At 45.8% G+C, this 13,076-nt stretch overlaps 1 protein-coding gene across 3 annotated transcripts in view; it reads right to left on the bottom strand.

Moving 5' to 3' along the window:
• Positions 1–13,076, bottom strand: part of CACNA1H (calcium voltage-gated channel subunit alpha1 H) — a 132,833-nt gene that overhangs the window by 42,154 nt on the left and 77,603 nt on the right. For all 3 annotated transcript variants that reach the window (XM_068908216.1, XM_068908218.1, XM_068908217.1), the window contains exons 13-19: positions 8,544–8,634; positions 6,057–6,265; positions 3,805–4,239; positions 2,985–3,085; positions 2,431–2,554; positions 2,222–2,290; positions 1,927–2,111 (exon numbers count right to left, since the gene is read on the bottom strand). In XM_068908216.1, the coding sequence (XP_068764317.1) occupies positions 1,927–2,111; positions 2,222–2,290; positions 2,431–2,554; positions 2,985–3,085; positions 3,805–4,239; positions 6,057–6,265; positions 8,544–8,634 (1,214 nt within the window). The remainder of the gene's footprint in view (positions 1–1,926; positions 2,112–2,221; positions 2,291–2,430; positions 2,555–2,984; positions 3,086–3,804; positions 4,240–6,056; positions 6,266–8,543; positions 8,635–13,076) is intronic.

Here is a 13,076-nt window from a genome sequence, read left to right as displayed (position 1 = left end):
GAAAAGCGGGTGAATGCTCATTCTGCCAAGCACCCCAGTCCCCAAAAAACAAGGCTCTAAAGCATGTGCTTACCTTGCCATCAGTGGGACTCCCTGAGCTCTCAAAGGCAACACTTAAGTGCTCACCTGCCCTACCAGCCTGGGCCCTGTGACACCTTTTCAAATGGAGTCATTTCAGTTTGTTTCCTAATTAGTTCCTGAACTGACCCTTGGCCCACAGGGACTCGGGACCAACAGCTCCACAGCCAAAGGGTCATCCCGCTAAAGAGCAACATGGATTGCTTGCTGTGAGGTGACTGAAAGGCCAGGCATGCTCTAAGCAAGGCCTAAAGCAGGTTTTGGGTATTATGGAAAGCGAGTGTTTTCTTTTCTGTTTGAGTGCCTGGAGAACAGCTCTCCCTTGGGGTCTGAAAAATGTGTTTGCACACACCAGCATAACGAGCCTGAGTGAGCTTTTCCAGGAAGCTGGGTATTTTGACTGAAGAACATCAAGGCTTTTTTAGGAGGTGCCTATAGGGAGGAGAGGGTGAGAGTCCTTGCAGGTAGCCTGAGCTTGCATGGCTAATGATGCTTTCATACCTGCCAAATGCAGAGAAAAGAGCAGAGACCTATGCTGCAAGGATGTGGTGCAGACGGCTGAGGCTGTCAGCCTGCCGGTGCCCATCACTAGGTAACATCGGGCAGCTGATCCTTCCTCTAAAAGAAAAGCATTTCAACAGGGTCTTTTTGGCAGCAAATAATGTGACAGTCTGAACTGCACCTACAAAGTGTTAGGCATGGTCCCTGGAGTACACCTAGCAGAGGCCACAGTAAGCAGAGCCAGCATAAGGGGTGATTAATTCCTCTCTGTTAACAGGCTCTGGCCTAGCTATTTTCTGAGACTAATTCCCCCTTTTCCCCTTACTTGAGCTTATAAACTGCCCATGCCCTGATTTTTGTTCCTAATTATGTTTGTCAGATAGGTACCTGCCAGGTCAGGCAAAGGTGACCCTGAGAGGGTTCCTGATGAGCCTGCACTGCAAGGGGACCATGATGCCGCCAGCAAAAGAGGGCGTGGGAGCAAGCGAGGAGACAGAAACACTACCAAAGCTACTCTTCACCAAGGAAATACAGAGCAGCAGACAAACAGCTGTTGCTCTGGCAGTCATGGGCCTAAACAAGATTGCATCTTCTCGTAAGCAAGCAGCAAGCAGCTTTTCATCAGAAAGCCCACAGGTCTCTGGAGGTGCCTATCTTATTTCTAATGAAATTTCATGAAAAAAGGCTTGTGTTTCTTGCTGAGCAGGATGGAATTGGAGCAGGAGCCGTGAGCTGATAAGAATCCCCCAAGCATTAACACTCTCCTTTTCTCTTTATGATTGCATCATCGTAAACAAAATACAAATTGTCTTTATTCCTTTTCCCAAATACTGAAAGCATCTCCCTTCTTCCTAGCTGAGAGCTAAATTGTTTTGCAGTGAGGTTAGATACGCAGACACAGGAGAGCAGGTATAGATGCTGGAGCTTATCAAATTATTGTCAGCACCTGTTCAATTGCAAATTCACTCCTAGCCAATGCAACCTCCTTGCTCGGGAATGACTGTGTGGTTGTGCAGTTTAACAAGGAGCCTGACTGATTTGTAAAATGGTGATAAAAACGCAGAGCGGAGGAGGCATTCGCTGCGCTGACTGCCTGAGTCTGATAATACTTCTTCCTCCAAACTCCATCCGCTCTTCTCCATACTGGTGGAGATGAATTACACGAGGACTAATTTCAGTGTGTTCAAACACTTTCACTAGATAAGAGCTCCTCAAAGATGGTTCTACCTCTACTGTGTTTCAGGTTTTTATGTCATAAACAAAGCCTTGATGGCTCATATGCATTTTTTTCAAACTCCTTGGTCTATCAATACAAAACAAACCCAGCCACCCTGTTGCTGAAAGTACCGGAGAGGTCTCAAGGTCCGCAGAAGTCTCAACACTCGAAGGACACCCAGGATCTTAGCTCCGCCTGCCGATGCCATGGAGACAATAATGTCAATGATAGATACAAAGACCAGGACTCCATCTAGGACATTCCAGCTGCTCTGGAGATAGGTGTTCTCCCCAGAGAAGAAGCCAAGAGCTACCACCTAGAACCAGGAGAAGAGGGACATATAAATCCGCAACCTAATCACAGCTATGTCACATCTTCAGTCTTTGCCAGGTCTCACCAAGGATCACGAAATGGAGATGTAATTACCTTAACCATCATTTCAGCCACAAAGATTGCAGTGAAAATGTAATTGGAAACACTTAGGAATATCCTTTCCTGTAAAACATAGAGCAACAGAAAGCAGCAAGTTATTTGAAGAGATTAGAAAACAAACATCTTTCATCTCGCGGGGTCTTTCCCTGACAAGACTGAGATGTGAGTGTGGAATCAAGCAATAAAACGACTCAGATGCTCACCGTGCTGTGTGGGTCTATGTCTGGTCGCTCCAGTGCTATAGTGATGCAATTGAGAAATATGAAGACCAGCACTACATGATCAAACATTTTGTGGGCAATGACCTTCTGGCACATCACTCGGAACCTGCAGAAAGGGAGGGGAGAAAAACCTCCTTCAGATGGTTGGGTCAGCAAAGGATTCCCATCCGAATGGCCTGTCCTCAAAAGCCTTCCATGGCAGCTGTGCCACCAGCATCAGCCCAGGTGGTAAGCTAGTCTATCTACAAGCACAAACTGCTGAAGCCATTATTATCAAGGTAGAAAAACAGTTGAAGTAATGGCTATTATTAATGATGGCTAAACCACTCTTCTTCCTACACAGGCATGGAAAGACTCATGCAGTGATTCTGCCTACACGTAACAGAAATGTTACCTAAATATCAAGAGTCAAATTTCTAAAATTCTCAGTGCTTTTGCATCGCAAAGGATTTTTTCCCATGGAAAGGCTAGCTAAAAATGCAGTATTCAATTACCTCAAAAACCTGGTAGGCTGGCATTTCACTAGGATTCCTTACCGATTCTGTGGGGAAAACAAGTAGAGGGACCAGTCTTCGTGATTCTTGCACCACTCTGGTTTGTAGGGCTCTAGGACTTTACGAATCCGGTAGCAGTAACTCTGGATAGAAAAGGAGAAACACCTTTTTTCCTCTTTTATTTTCCTGCCTCTTCAGCCACCACAGTTCCCCGTGAAAGGGGGCAGCACCTGGCATTTCACAGCACGTGCAAGGAGTCCCAGCGTTTGTGAGAGAGCTGGGTTAGGTATGGGGAAGGGATGCCACATTCTTCCAAAAAAACAGAGAGGAAAGGGGTGGAAGAAAGGAACGGATTTACTGTGAGATACAAATATGACAAAGCCAGACTTCTGGGCAGGTACCATTTTGAGATTCAAAGTTCTGTCAAAATCAAAAGGACCTAAAACAACCAAAAAATCAAGTAACGGAAAGAACGCTCCTCTCTCTGGGTTTTCTAGCTTTGAGATGCTGAACAGTAAGCTCTTGTGAGCAAAGACACTAGCTAACTGTTGTGAACCAAACAGCTCATTATTGGAGGCATCCTGGGCCAGAGGTACAAACTCAGTCAGTCAAAATACCGGTCAAATGTGTGCACATCCCCGTGCAGTTTTACCTTGTTGGAGACCGCTGAAATGTAACAACGCACCCCATTAGCTAACTCAGCTCTCTGGGAAATGGAGGTTCATCCCTCAACTCTTCATTCATTTTGTCTACACCAGCTATTAGGCAGCAACATATCTGAGCCCAAACTGGTTTTTTAATCAGCCTTCCTGGAGTGGAAAAGCATCTTAATGCACGAGCACCCAATTCCCCCTAAACTCACATCCTCCATGTCATCCTCGTAGTCCAATGTATCATCCTTGTGGCTGTCGATGCGCAGGAAGAACTCGCTGGGGACATGCACCATCTTGCCGTTGCAGTCTTGGTACTCCGCAGGCAGAACAGCCACAGGGCTGATACTGAGCGAGTGGCGCATGGTAGGCAGCTGGAGCAGCTCGGGCAGGTCCAGGGAGCTGCGATAGTCCAGGGACTCTGCTCGGCGGTGCAGTGAGGCCCTGCTGACCGTGCTGGACTTGGCATCATCAGAGTCATCATCCGTGCTGCCTTTCCCCTCCCCGGAGAGCAAGGACTCTCTTTCTCCTGACTGGTTCTTCTTCTTGAGGCTCGGGGCTCTGCCCAGGCTGTTCCAGCTTGAGCGTCGGCTTCCCCAGTTGCTGCTGGTCCCCCAGTTGGCACAGGGGGAACTGCGGAGGCTAGACTGAGAGAGAAGAAAAGCATTTGATGTTTCATTTGCAGGAGAATGCCAAAGGGAATGGCATTTTGCCAAGATCGGAGGACCCTTCCTGTTGCAAGTGATGTCTTCCCCTTCCAGCTTTCCTTATAGCTCTGATTTTATCGCGCCAGTGCCTCAAGAATGGAGCCAACCACCCAGCTGAGCCCACACTGAAAACACTCTTTAAACTACATCTGCAGCACACCTACCAACTCTCTATGCTGCATGATTTCCTACAGTACTGGTAACAATAATTACGCATAAAAACGGAACCCAAAGACACTCTTGACAAAGTGGCATTTTCTTTCCTCATGACAAAGTGGTTTCAGCACATATCTCCTCCAGCTTCCAAAGGGGTGCCAGTACCCAAGTCACCCAAGTGCCTGTTGGAAATTGTGCCCGCATTCCCATTACTTTCTCTTCAATTTGCTGCATAAGGAGGTGTAATGAATGTCTCCCTCACAGCAAATTTCTGCTCGCGATGGGTGTGTCACTGCACTTTGGCTAGCAGGTGGTTGCCAGGGTGAGAGCACTTAAGGTCAGAGTAGAAAAACTAGAAGAAAAACTCCTTTTCCCTCTATGGCTTCCTCCTGGCACAGAAACAAAGTAAACTATCCTCCTCTTCCTCCTCATCACTGTTGGCCAGCTCTCCTCTGACTGATTCATCTTCCTTTGGCTGGTGCCACTGACATGCTCTCAGAGAAAGGATTCAAACCATAAGCAACCTTTTCCAGCAACTCACAATCCCATGAAACCTCAAGGCAAACAACAGAGTCATCTCTATTTTCTTTTCAAAAGCATTACCTTGACTAAGCAGCTTACCAAAGGGGATAGTGGCTCTGCCTCTGTGTGAAGTGCCTTCACGGTCTGCTGCCTTGATTTGAACACGATATTGCAGTTACAGAGCAGAGGAACGGGACAGATAAGCAGCAGCAGAAATTCATTTTGTCTATTAACTCTGCTCCCTTTGTTTTCATAGACCTGCCCTCCTGCTCCCCTGTTGTAGGCAAAATGAAATCATTTGCCAAAGCAGTCAACTCCAGCCAGTTCTCTCCCCTCCGTGAGCACCCAGTTGCAATACGTCAGCTCACACCTCATTTCCTCTGTTTCCCTTCTGAAAGGGTTGCTGTACCATAACTGGAGCTCAGCTGCTGTGCTGGTGAGGACAAATGCTTCATTCCCCTTGTGCCCGAGTGAGTTCTGGCTGCAACCCTAAAACAATGTGGGGGGAACCAAGCCTCCTCCTGCTCCACAGGACCACCTGACACAGCTTCTCCAAGACACCACAGCACGACCAGTGCGGTCAGCAGAAGGCACCTGCTTCTTCTCAGAGGGGTTTGCTGGGACAATTGCATGAATGTGTCTTGTCTCAGGTCACTTTACTCCAGTGAGGCAGGCTAACATGGACTCCCAACCCAACACTGGGCAGGAAAACCCCTGAATCCCTGGACATCCGTGTTTCCCCTCTCCACATACTCGCTGTCCTTGACTGTCACGTTGTCACTGTCTTGCTATCACATACCACTCCCCTTCATTTCTCCCTCCTAAATCTGTTCTCCTCCTCCCATTCCTCATACTTGTCACCTCTCGCCACTCCTCTCCGTTTTCTAGCAATGTACGCACAGCAGGAAACACATCAGCTGGCATTGCTGAGTTGTGGCAGCACCAGAAGCACCAGGGAACAGAGACACATAACGGGAAATACCAGACAATTTTCTTCAACAAGAACTGACTATAAATACACACATCAATTGTGCTGCTTGCAAGCGCTTGAAGGAGTGCTGTTAGCACTGGGAACCTACCAAGGACTTCTGGTCATAGCTCAAGGGGTCTAGAGAAGCATTGCTCCCTCTCCTTGAGTCCATGAAAGTGTGCACCGAATCCATGTGTGGGGAACACTTCGGCGTTGGCATAGGTGTGGCAGCAGTGCGCATAATTATAGGAGGTGGCATGCTCCCCCTGCCCTCCACGTGTCCGTTTGGGGTGACAGCGAGCGAATACATCTTCATCTCTGGAACGAGAAAGAGAATACAAGGTGGCTCAGCTACAGAAATCACTATTCAAAACAGACATTGTTCCTTGGGCTTTCTACAGACTTTGCTGAATGGAGATCAAATTTTGTGTGCAATGCTGAGATCACCCACCCACTTTGACAGGAGACAACGAGGCAAATGTCAAGACCTTTTAAGAGGCCTTCAGCACTGGCTGAGCTTGGAACTCATTAGCTTCCAAAGAAGTTTCCTTTGCTCAGTGTTTCTTGAGATTTGGAGAGTGGAGTCACAATTTTTTGGTGTTGGGAGAGACCAGGGAAAAGACACTGAGGACTGCCAAAATCCAATCTGGTAAACTAATCTCTTCTCAGAGAGGTTTTTATGCGGTTCTGATCTGCTTCGAGTTCCTTCATCAGGAAGAAACTAAGCAAACATTAGTCATTGTCTTTAGTCATCTCTTTGGGGGACAGGAAATGGAAATGGCTTCTAAATATCCACACACCTGGAAGAGTAAACCTCCTGTAACAGAGAAATCTAATGACACATCTCTGTGGTAATTGTAGAAAGCATCTGTTTTAGCTGTGCAGCAAGTAAAAAGCCCTCTACAGAGAGATGTCGCAGCAACACTATGTTAGACCCATGCAGTAAGCTGTTTCATCCTCGCTACAGACTGCAGCAACCATATTCACAACGCAGACTAACCAGAGACTATATAGAACATACCGCCTCCAGCACTGCTGAGTGCAGTAACACCCAAAACCAAAAGCCATGATAAATACAAAAGTTAAGCTGAACAAACTCCTTTTTTACTGGGCTTAGTGGATTCTGGTTTAATGACTACAGAACCAGGGTGTTGGGAAGGGGGAAGAATGGGACCATCTGCCATCAGCAGGAGAGAAGGACAAGCCTGTACTTACACAGGGAGCATGGGAAGTGATCCCACCTCCTCCTTGTTTGGTTACTGCAATGAGAAATTCAAGCGACTGCATTATCCCTGCTATTTTTCCTCCACTGGCTGCTTTTGTAATGTGGTATTACTTCTTTGTATCATCTGTTTACTTGCTGGCTTGGGCACAAAGTAGTACATGGGAACTTTGTCACACCCTTTGAGGGGTGGAATATCAAAATCAAAATTTGTTAATCTGCAATACACAAGTTTCCCTTGCCGGTCCATCTGTTTACAGACCAATAGCTTTGCAATAGAATTGTTAATGTCCTTATGCTGTTTAGCCGCTGGTTGGCACCTAGAAGGCTTATAAAGATGTACAATTATTCATGGACTTTGACTGACAAAGAGTTTAGCCCTGTTTCCTGTTCCTGTATTACCTGAGAAGCAGTGACAATGTGTCCTCCGCTAGAAATCTCTTTTTACTTGACACTGCCCAGTAAACAGTTGGTGCAAAGGAAATGCAAGCTGCAGCTTCCTTGCCAATTGTTTGCAATGGAGATTCATTTGATTGCTCGGTGTTTGGAATATGTTGCTTGATCTGCAGGCCGGACAGCTCCGTCACCTCACTCTGATCCAGCTCTGTCTCCTTAGCTTCTCTGACAAACTACTTATGCTCCTTCCTCAGCTGAATTCCATCTGCTGACCACAATCAATATCATTTCCTTAGCTGAAATGAATCCTGGTTTAGAGGCATTTAAAGGAATCTTAACAAAAGCCCAAGCTGAGAATAAAAATGCAGAGGAACTAAGCCAGCTCCTGTTTACCATCATTCTATTCACTGTGCTTAAATATCTGATCCCTTCCCATCCTATCTGCAAACTCTGCAGGGTGAAGACTGTCTCCTACAATCCCATGCTTATACTGCACTAGTACAACGTAGCCTTATTTCAAATCAGTTGCAATGACCTCCTATAACACAAATAAGCAGCAACATTTCCATCAATCAAACCTCACTTAGATGCGTTTCTGTGAGAAACCAAAGAGAACAGATCAGAAGATGATTGATTTGAAAAGCTGCTGAGTAGTTTGTGAATAGTGCTGTCAGTGAACCATTCTTTGACAATGATACAGAAGAAAAGATGGCACTTAACTAAATATTCTTGTATAGTTTAGAATTAGGAATGTATCTGTTCAGAGGAAATATCAACTCTTGAGATTTTTTTTTAGCCTTCCCAACACTTTTTGCATAGTTGCCCTGTTAACATAGCTATTAGATTAATTTCCAAATAAACTAGCTACCACATAAAAGTCTTCTGCTTTTTTCCATAAATTTTGAAGTAAAGATGACTGCAGAAACAGGGCTGTAGTAGAGCTCTAATTCATCTGAAAAAATAGAAGCAAAATCCTACCTGTTGCTCGGAATTCTTTCAGCTTCTCAAAATCATCATCAAAGTTGGCAGATGTCTTGTCCTCATCTGTGTCTGACCTATTGGCATCACCCTGCAGAGAGGCGAAGGGTAATTAACAGACCTTACTGCAAAAAGTTTAGCACAAAGGCCATTTGGATTAGTTAGCAGCTCTGAGATATCTCAGCTCCTCTTGGATAGAGCTCAGCCCCAAGAACCAGGAGGGCAGAATGCCAAATTCTAGGGAATGACCCTGGGCAAGTCCCCTCTCCCCTGTTTTGATTCATTTTCTTATTACTTGGACAGAAAGGATGATGTTGTGATTGTGAATACTGTTCCTGCAGCGTCGTTGCATTTCCTACACTGTGTCCAGCCTCGCTGAACAGTGTGTCCCAGGGGAGAACATGAAATCAGAGGAGTGACTAAGAAAAATTGGCATTGTGGGGTTCCATATTTGTTCTCTCCATGATCCCAGCTGAAAGCACTTAAGTTTTAATGTCAAAGGATGTTGCAGGGTTTTTCTTTTTTATTTGACAGTGTTGTAAATTCAACCTAGATCTGAAAACCGAGCCCTGATTTGACTCCTTCACGCTGCCCGGTAGTCGAGATTGCACTGGAAAATCTCTTGGCAACGCTGAAGCTGAGGCAGGAGAAGCAGGCCAGCTTGCCTGGCAATGCAGCACCATCTCAGGACAGAGAACAGCCAAGAGCCCTCAGACCAGCTTTCCTCCTGGAAGTCTGTTTAGTGCTTCCCGTGGCTATTTTTCTCTTTTGAACATATCTGCCTCTGCTACCAAAATGACCAGTCTAAATAATGTACAAGCCCGGGGTAGAAGAGCTATTGTCAGGTTCTCCTCTGCCGCAGAGTCAGCAGAAGGGAAGGAACCCAGCTCTTAGCATGACTCTGGCTTGACCCATCAAGACTGCAGAAAAGCTGGGCAAACTGGTACCAAAAGGCTGGATTAAAGGAGCTGATCCTGGAAAAGGAGAACAGTTCCTTAATTGATGCCTGAACAAATCACTACGGTTTCTAGAGATGTGGTGTTAAAGCAGCAGTGAACTTCATTTTATCTGTGATGTATTCCTAACTGATGCAGCCAAAGACACAGGATGACTGAAAGGCTTGTTTCCCTATTCACCGTCTCTGTTTCGGAACAGGAGTAATAGTGCAGAGTAGCTGAAAGATTTGCCTAATTTTGGAAGGTTTGTCTGCTTTTCCAGAGCAGCTCGGGGTTAGATTTCAAAATGACGTGGGAATAACGTTAAGTACAAATATGCCATTACGGTTCTGCTTGTTGTCTTAAGCGTAAATGAGGAATAACCTGTACTGAACACATTTTCTTATAGCCAATTATACCTACTCTCTTCCACACAAATCTCTGTCCAGCTTGCTCCATGGACAATTCAAAACCCAAGATCAAGCTGAGATCTTTCTGTGATTCAGCAGCTCCAGCATGCACCCCTTTAGCTGCACAATTTGACCCAGAGTCACACTCAGCATCTGAGTGAAAGACAGACCTGAGTGAAGGGAGGAGAACTGCCCAACATCATCATCTACAACTTCTTAGACCCATCCTGAAGGAGGACAAGGCTGAAGAGATCAAAACAAGAATTTCTGACGTATTCCTAACATCTACTGGCAGAACCAGGGGTGACAAAAGAAAAGAAATCCCTGCTCTGCCAATGCTTCCTCCCGTGAGTTGCCCAAGGAGACTTTAACAGACTTTGGTCTACAACCAGAGCTAAGTTATTCATTTATAAGTGCAAGACTTGATTCAAGTCCTTGTAGCTTAAATACAGCCCTGAAAAGGGTTTTCTGTAGCACGGCTGATACTTTGCTATGAGACATCTGACAAGCCCGCAGGCTTAATGTCAAGATTTATAATAAATGGAAGTGGAGAGCAAAATGTGCCCCGCAAATGTCATGCCTGTGGTTGTTGGCCTTTTCTGAGGCAGCACTGAGTGAATAATACAAGCTTTGAAAACTGCTCCATATTTAAATCATGGTTCGTAACAGCTCCGAGAGGAGCCATTAAGCCTGAGCAAGAAAATGACATCCATTTGGCTAGGTCTGCAATCAGGCACTCAGAGAATATTGCACAAGGCTGCTGATTTTTGGCATCACATTAGCACATGAGCCAGTTCCAAGAGGGCAGGTAAGAAACGGGGGTCTGTACCCATACAAAGGTACCTGCAACCTGCCAGGTTGCTGAGCGGAGAAAACACTAACAAACAGAGCAAACACTAACAAAGGACGCAAATGGGACATGGGAGCTGCATGTGTAACAGCAGCAGGAGACTGTGCACGGGCTCTCTGTGTCTAAATGCAAGATTGCTCAAACTAAAAAGGAAGCCTCCACACACCAGAGGGGGACAGCCAGCCACAGGGCCAGAGGTAAACGAGAGTCCTCAGGATTCTCAAATATTTTCTCCTTGGCATGAGCATCAGCAGTGGTCGGTACTAGCATCAAGAGGAGCAGGAGCAGTTTCCAGTCGTTCAGGTCACACATGCTGGTTATCATCTGTTTGGGTTTCCCTGGCAAGGGAAATGTTCTCTTTTCCCACCCAGATTTGCTGGTTGGTTGAGTCTGAGGACATCCAACATATGTCTAGTCACTGAATAGTCCCCTCTCTGGGCTGCCATATGGCCAACTGTATCGGTTGCTTCTCCATTCAATTCAGGAAAATCTATTACTTTACCGCAGATGTTAGTCTGCTACAGCCTGTGTCATTTTCTAGCAGGACTGAGGTCCAGCACAAGCACTCTGAATACAACAAGCAACTCTCCTAGAGGAAAACCCCTCTGCGCTGGAAGAAAGCAGTTAATGCAGACTCTTGAAGAATAATGATAATTCTTTTGCTTTGGTCTTTCAAAGTTAGTGGCCAAAATGTCCATCTCTGTCTACAAGTCACAGTAGCACAGGGATATGGCAAAGGTGTTACAGTGTTATAGATCCACGGCAGAGCCAGAAGATGCTGAGATCTGTGACACAGCTTCATGAGTTTAGACATAAACAGTGCCAGCATTAACTCAAGACACTGACACATGACATACCGGCTTGCTCTTGAAAAAGGACCTTCTAGCTATTCTTAGTCAGCTGTGCTGGATCGTCAGGGCATGGCCTATGATGCACAAGCCATCAGGATGCTCACTAATGCAGTGCAGAGCTGCTTTTAAAAGCAGTGAGCTGGACGACTTGGGTCCTCTCTGTGTGCACAGGTGGCCCCCGCTGCCATCAGCAGCCATAAAACAGCCCTGAGCAATGTAGATCAGGGTTGTTTTTTTCCGAACTGGGGCTTGGCTCCTGTTGTTTCAATTAATTTTCCTCTGCTGGTGCTAGGAGAAAGCTGGAAGGGATGTTTTAATAATGAATCTATGCAGACATCCTTGAAGGACATAAATATGACTGTGCTGGCTGGTGAGAAGGGAATTGTTGGTCCATGAATATTTCAGTTATATTCCACGGTCAGTGACAGCGTGTCTAAGTGTGATGTAAACACAATAAATACGAGCATGATGCCATTTCTGGGGAGAAAATGAAAAGTTAAAAAAAATAAAAAGTTTCTTTCTCCTCTTCCCCTTGGGAGCTAAGGCGGTGAAAACCAAAGCCATTTTCTCATTTTCTTTCTGAGTCTCTGCCTCTCTGAAGTCAACCCAGTGCTAAGCTAACTTTCCCTTCTTGCATGTTGCAGAAGTAATCATTTAAAAATCCCAAAGCGTGACGCAAGTCCTTTCAATACCACTATTCTTAGCTTGAACTGCGACTGGACGATTTTCCGTAAGTCTCAAAATCATTCCCATTTTCGCTAAAACTTTGAAAAGGTTCGCTTTTTCTGAAAATATATACGTGCATACATATTATATTTACAGCTGAAGCAGGATCGTTATTCTCATTCAAAATCTCCCCCAAATGGATTTGCTCTGATCTGAAAGGACGATGGAGAAGAGCAGGATAGGGCAGAGGATTATGGCTTTCACTCGCTCAGGATGCTGAAAGCAGATTGAGAGTGGTCTTGCCAAGGGAGAGGGGAGCTTAACAGGCTGCAAGGGCCCCCTGCTCACACCAGTACTGTACCATTCGCACCAGGGCGGTATGCAGCTCCCGATCTCACGGCACAGGATTGCCCGCACAGCTGCTGAGGTTCCTGCTCAGTTCAGATCAAGGCATTGTATATCACTGTTGCCTGAGAAATAACATCATTTCTCTAATCCTCTCCATGTGAGATGCGATGCCTGCAGTTTATCAAATTCCCTGCTCATTGACCTGATACAGACATTACCTTCAGTGTAGGTAAGGATTACCGTTTATTTGTCCCACATCATCCCAAGTATCTCAATATTTAATGTTTGTAACCTTGAAACACAGCTTTTCTAACAGCTGCGCTACTAGCCCCAAATTACACGTAAGGGACAATCACAAGAAAAGGTATGGATTCAGCCAGCCCACATCCTGCCTGGTCTCCGTGACTCCTGTTGGCTAGGCATCTCCAAGGCCTGAGGCTTACCATAAAGAAACATAAAATACACGACACTGG

This window comes from Struthio camelus, chromosome 15 (assembly GCF_040807025.1).
Source record: "Struthio camelus isolate bStrCam1 chromosome 15, bStrCam1.hap1, whole genome shotgun sequence".
NCBI lineage: Eukaryota > Metazoa > Chordata > Aves > Struthioniformes > Struthionidae > Struthio > Struthio camelus.
This window is presented reverse-complemented; position numbering and strand designations above follow the sequence as displayed.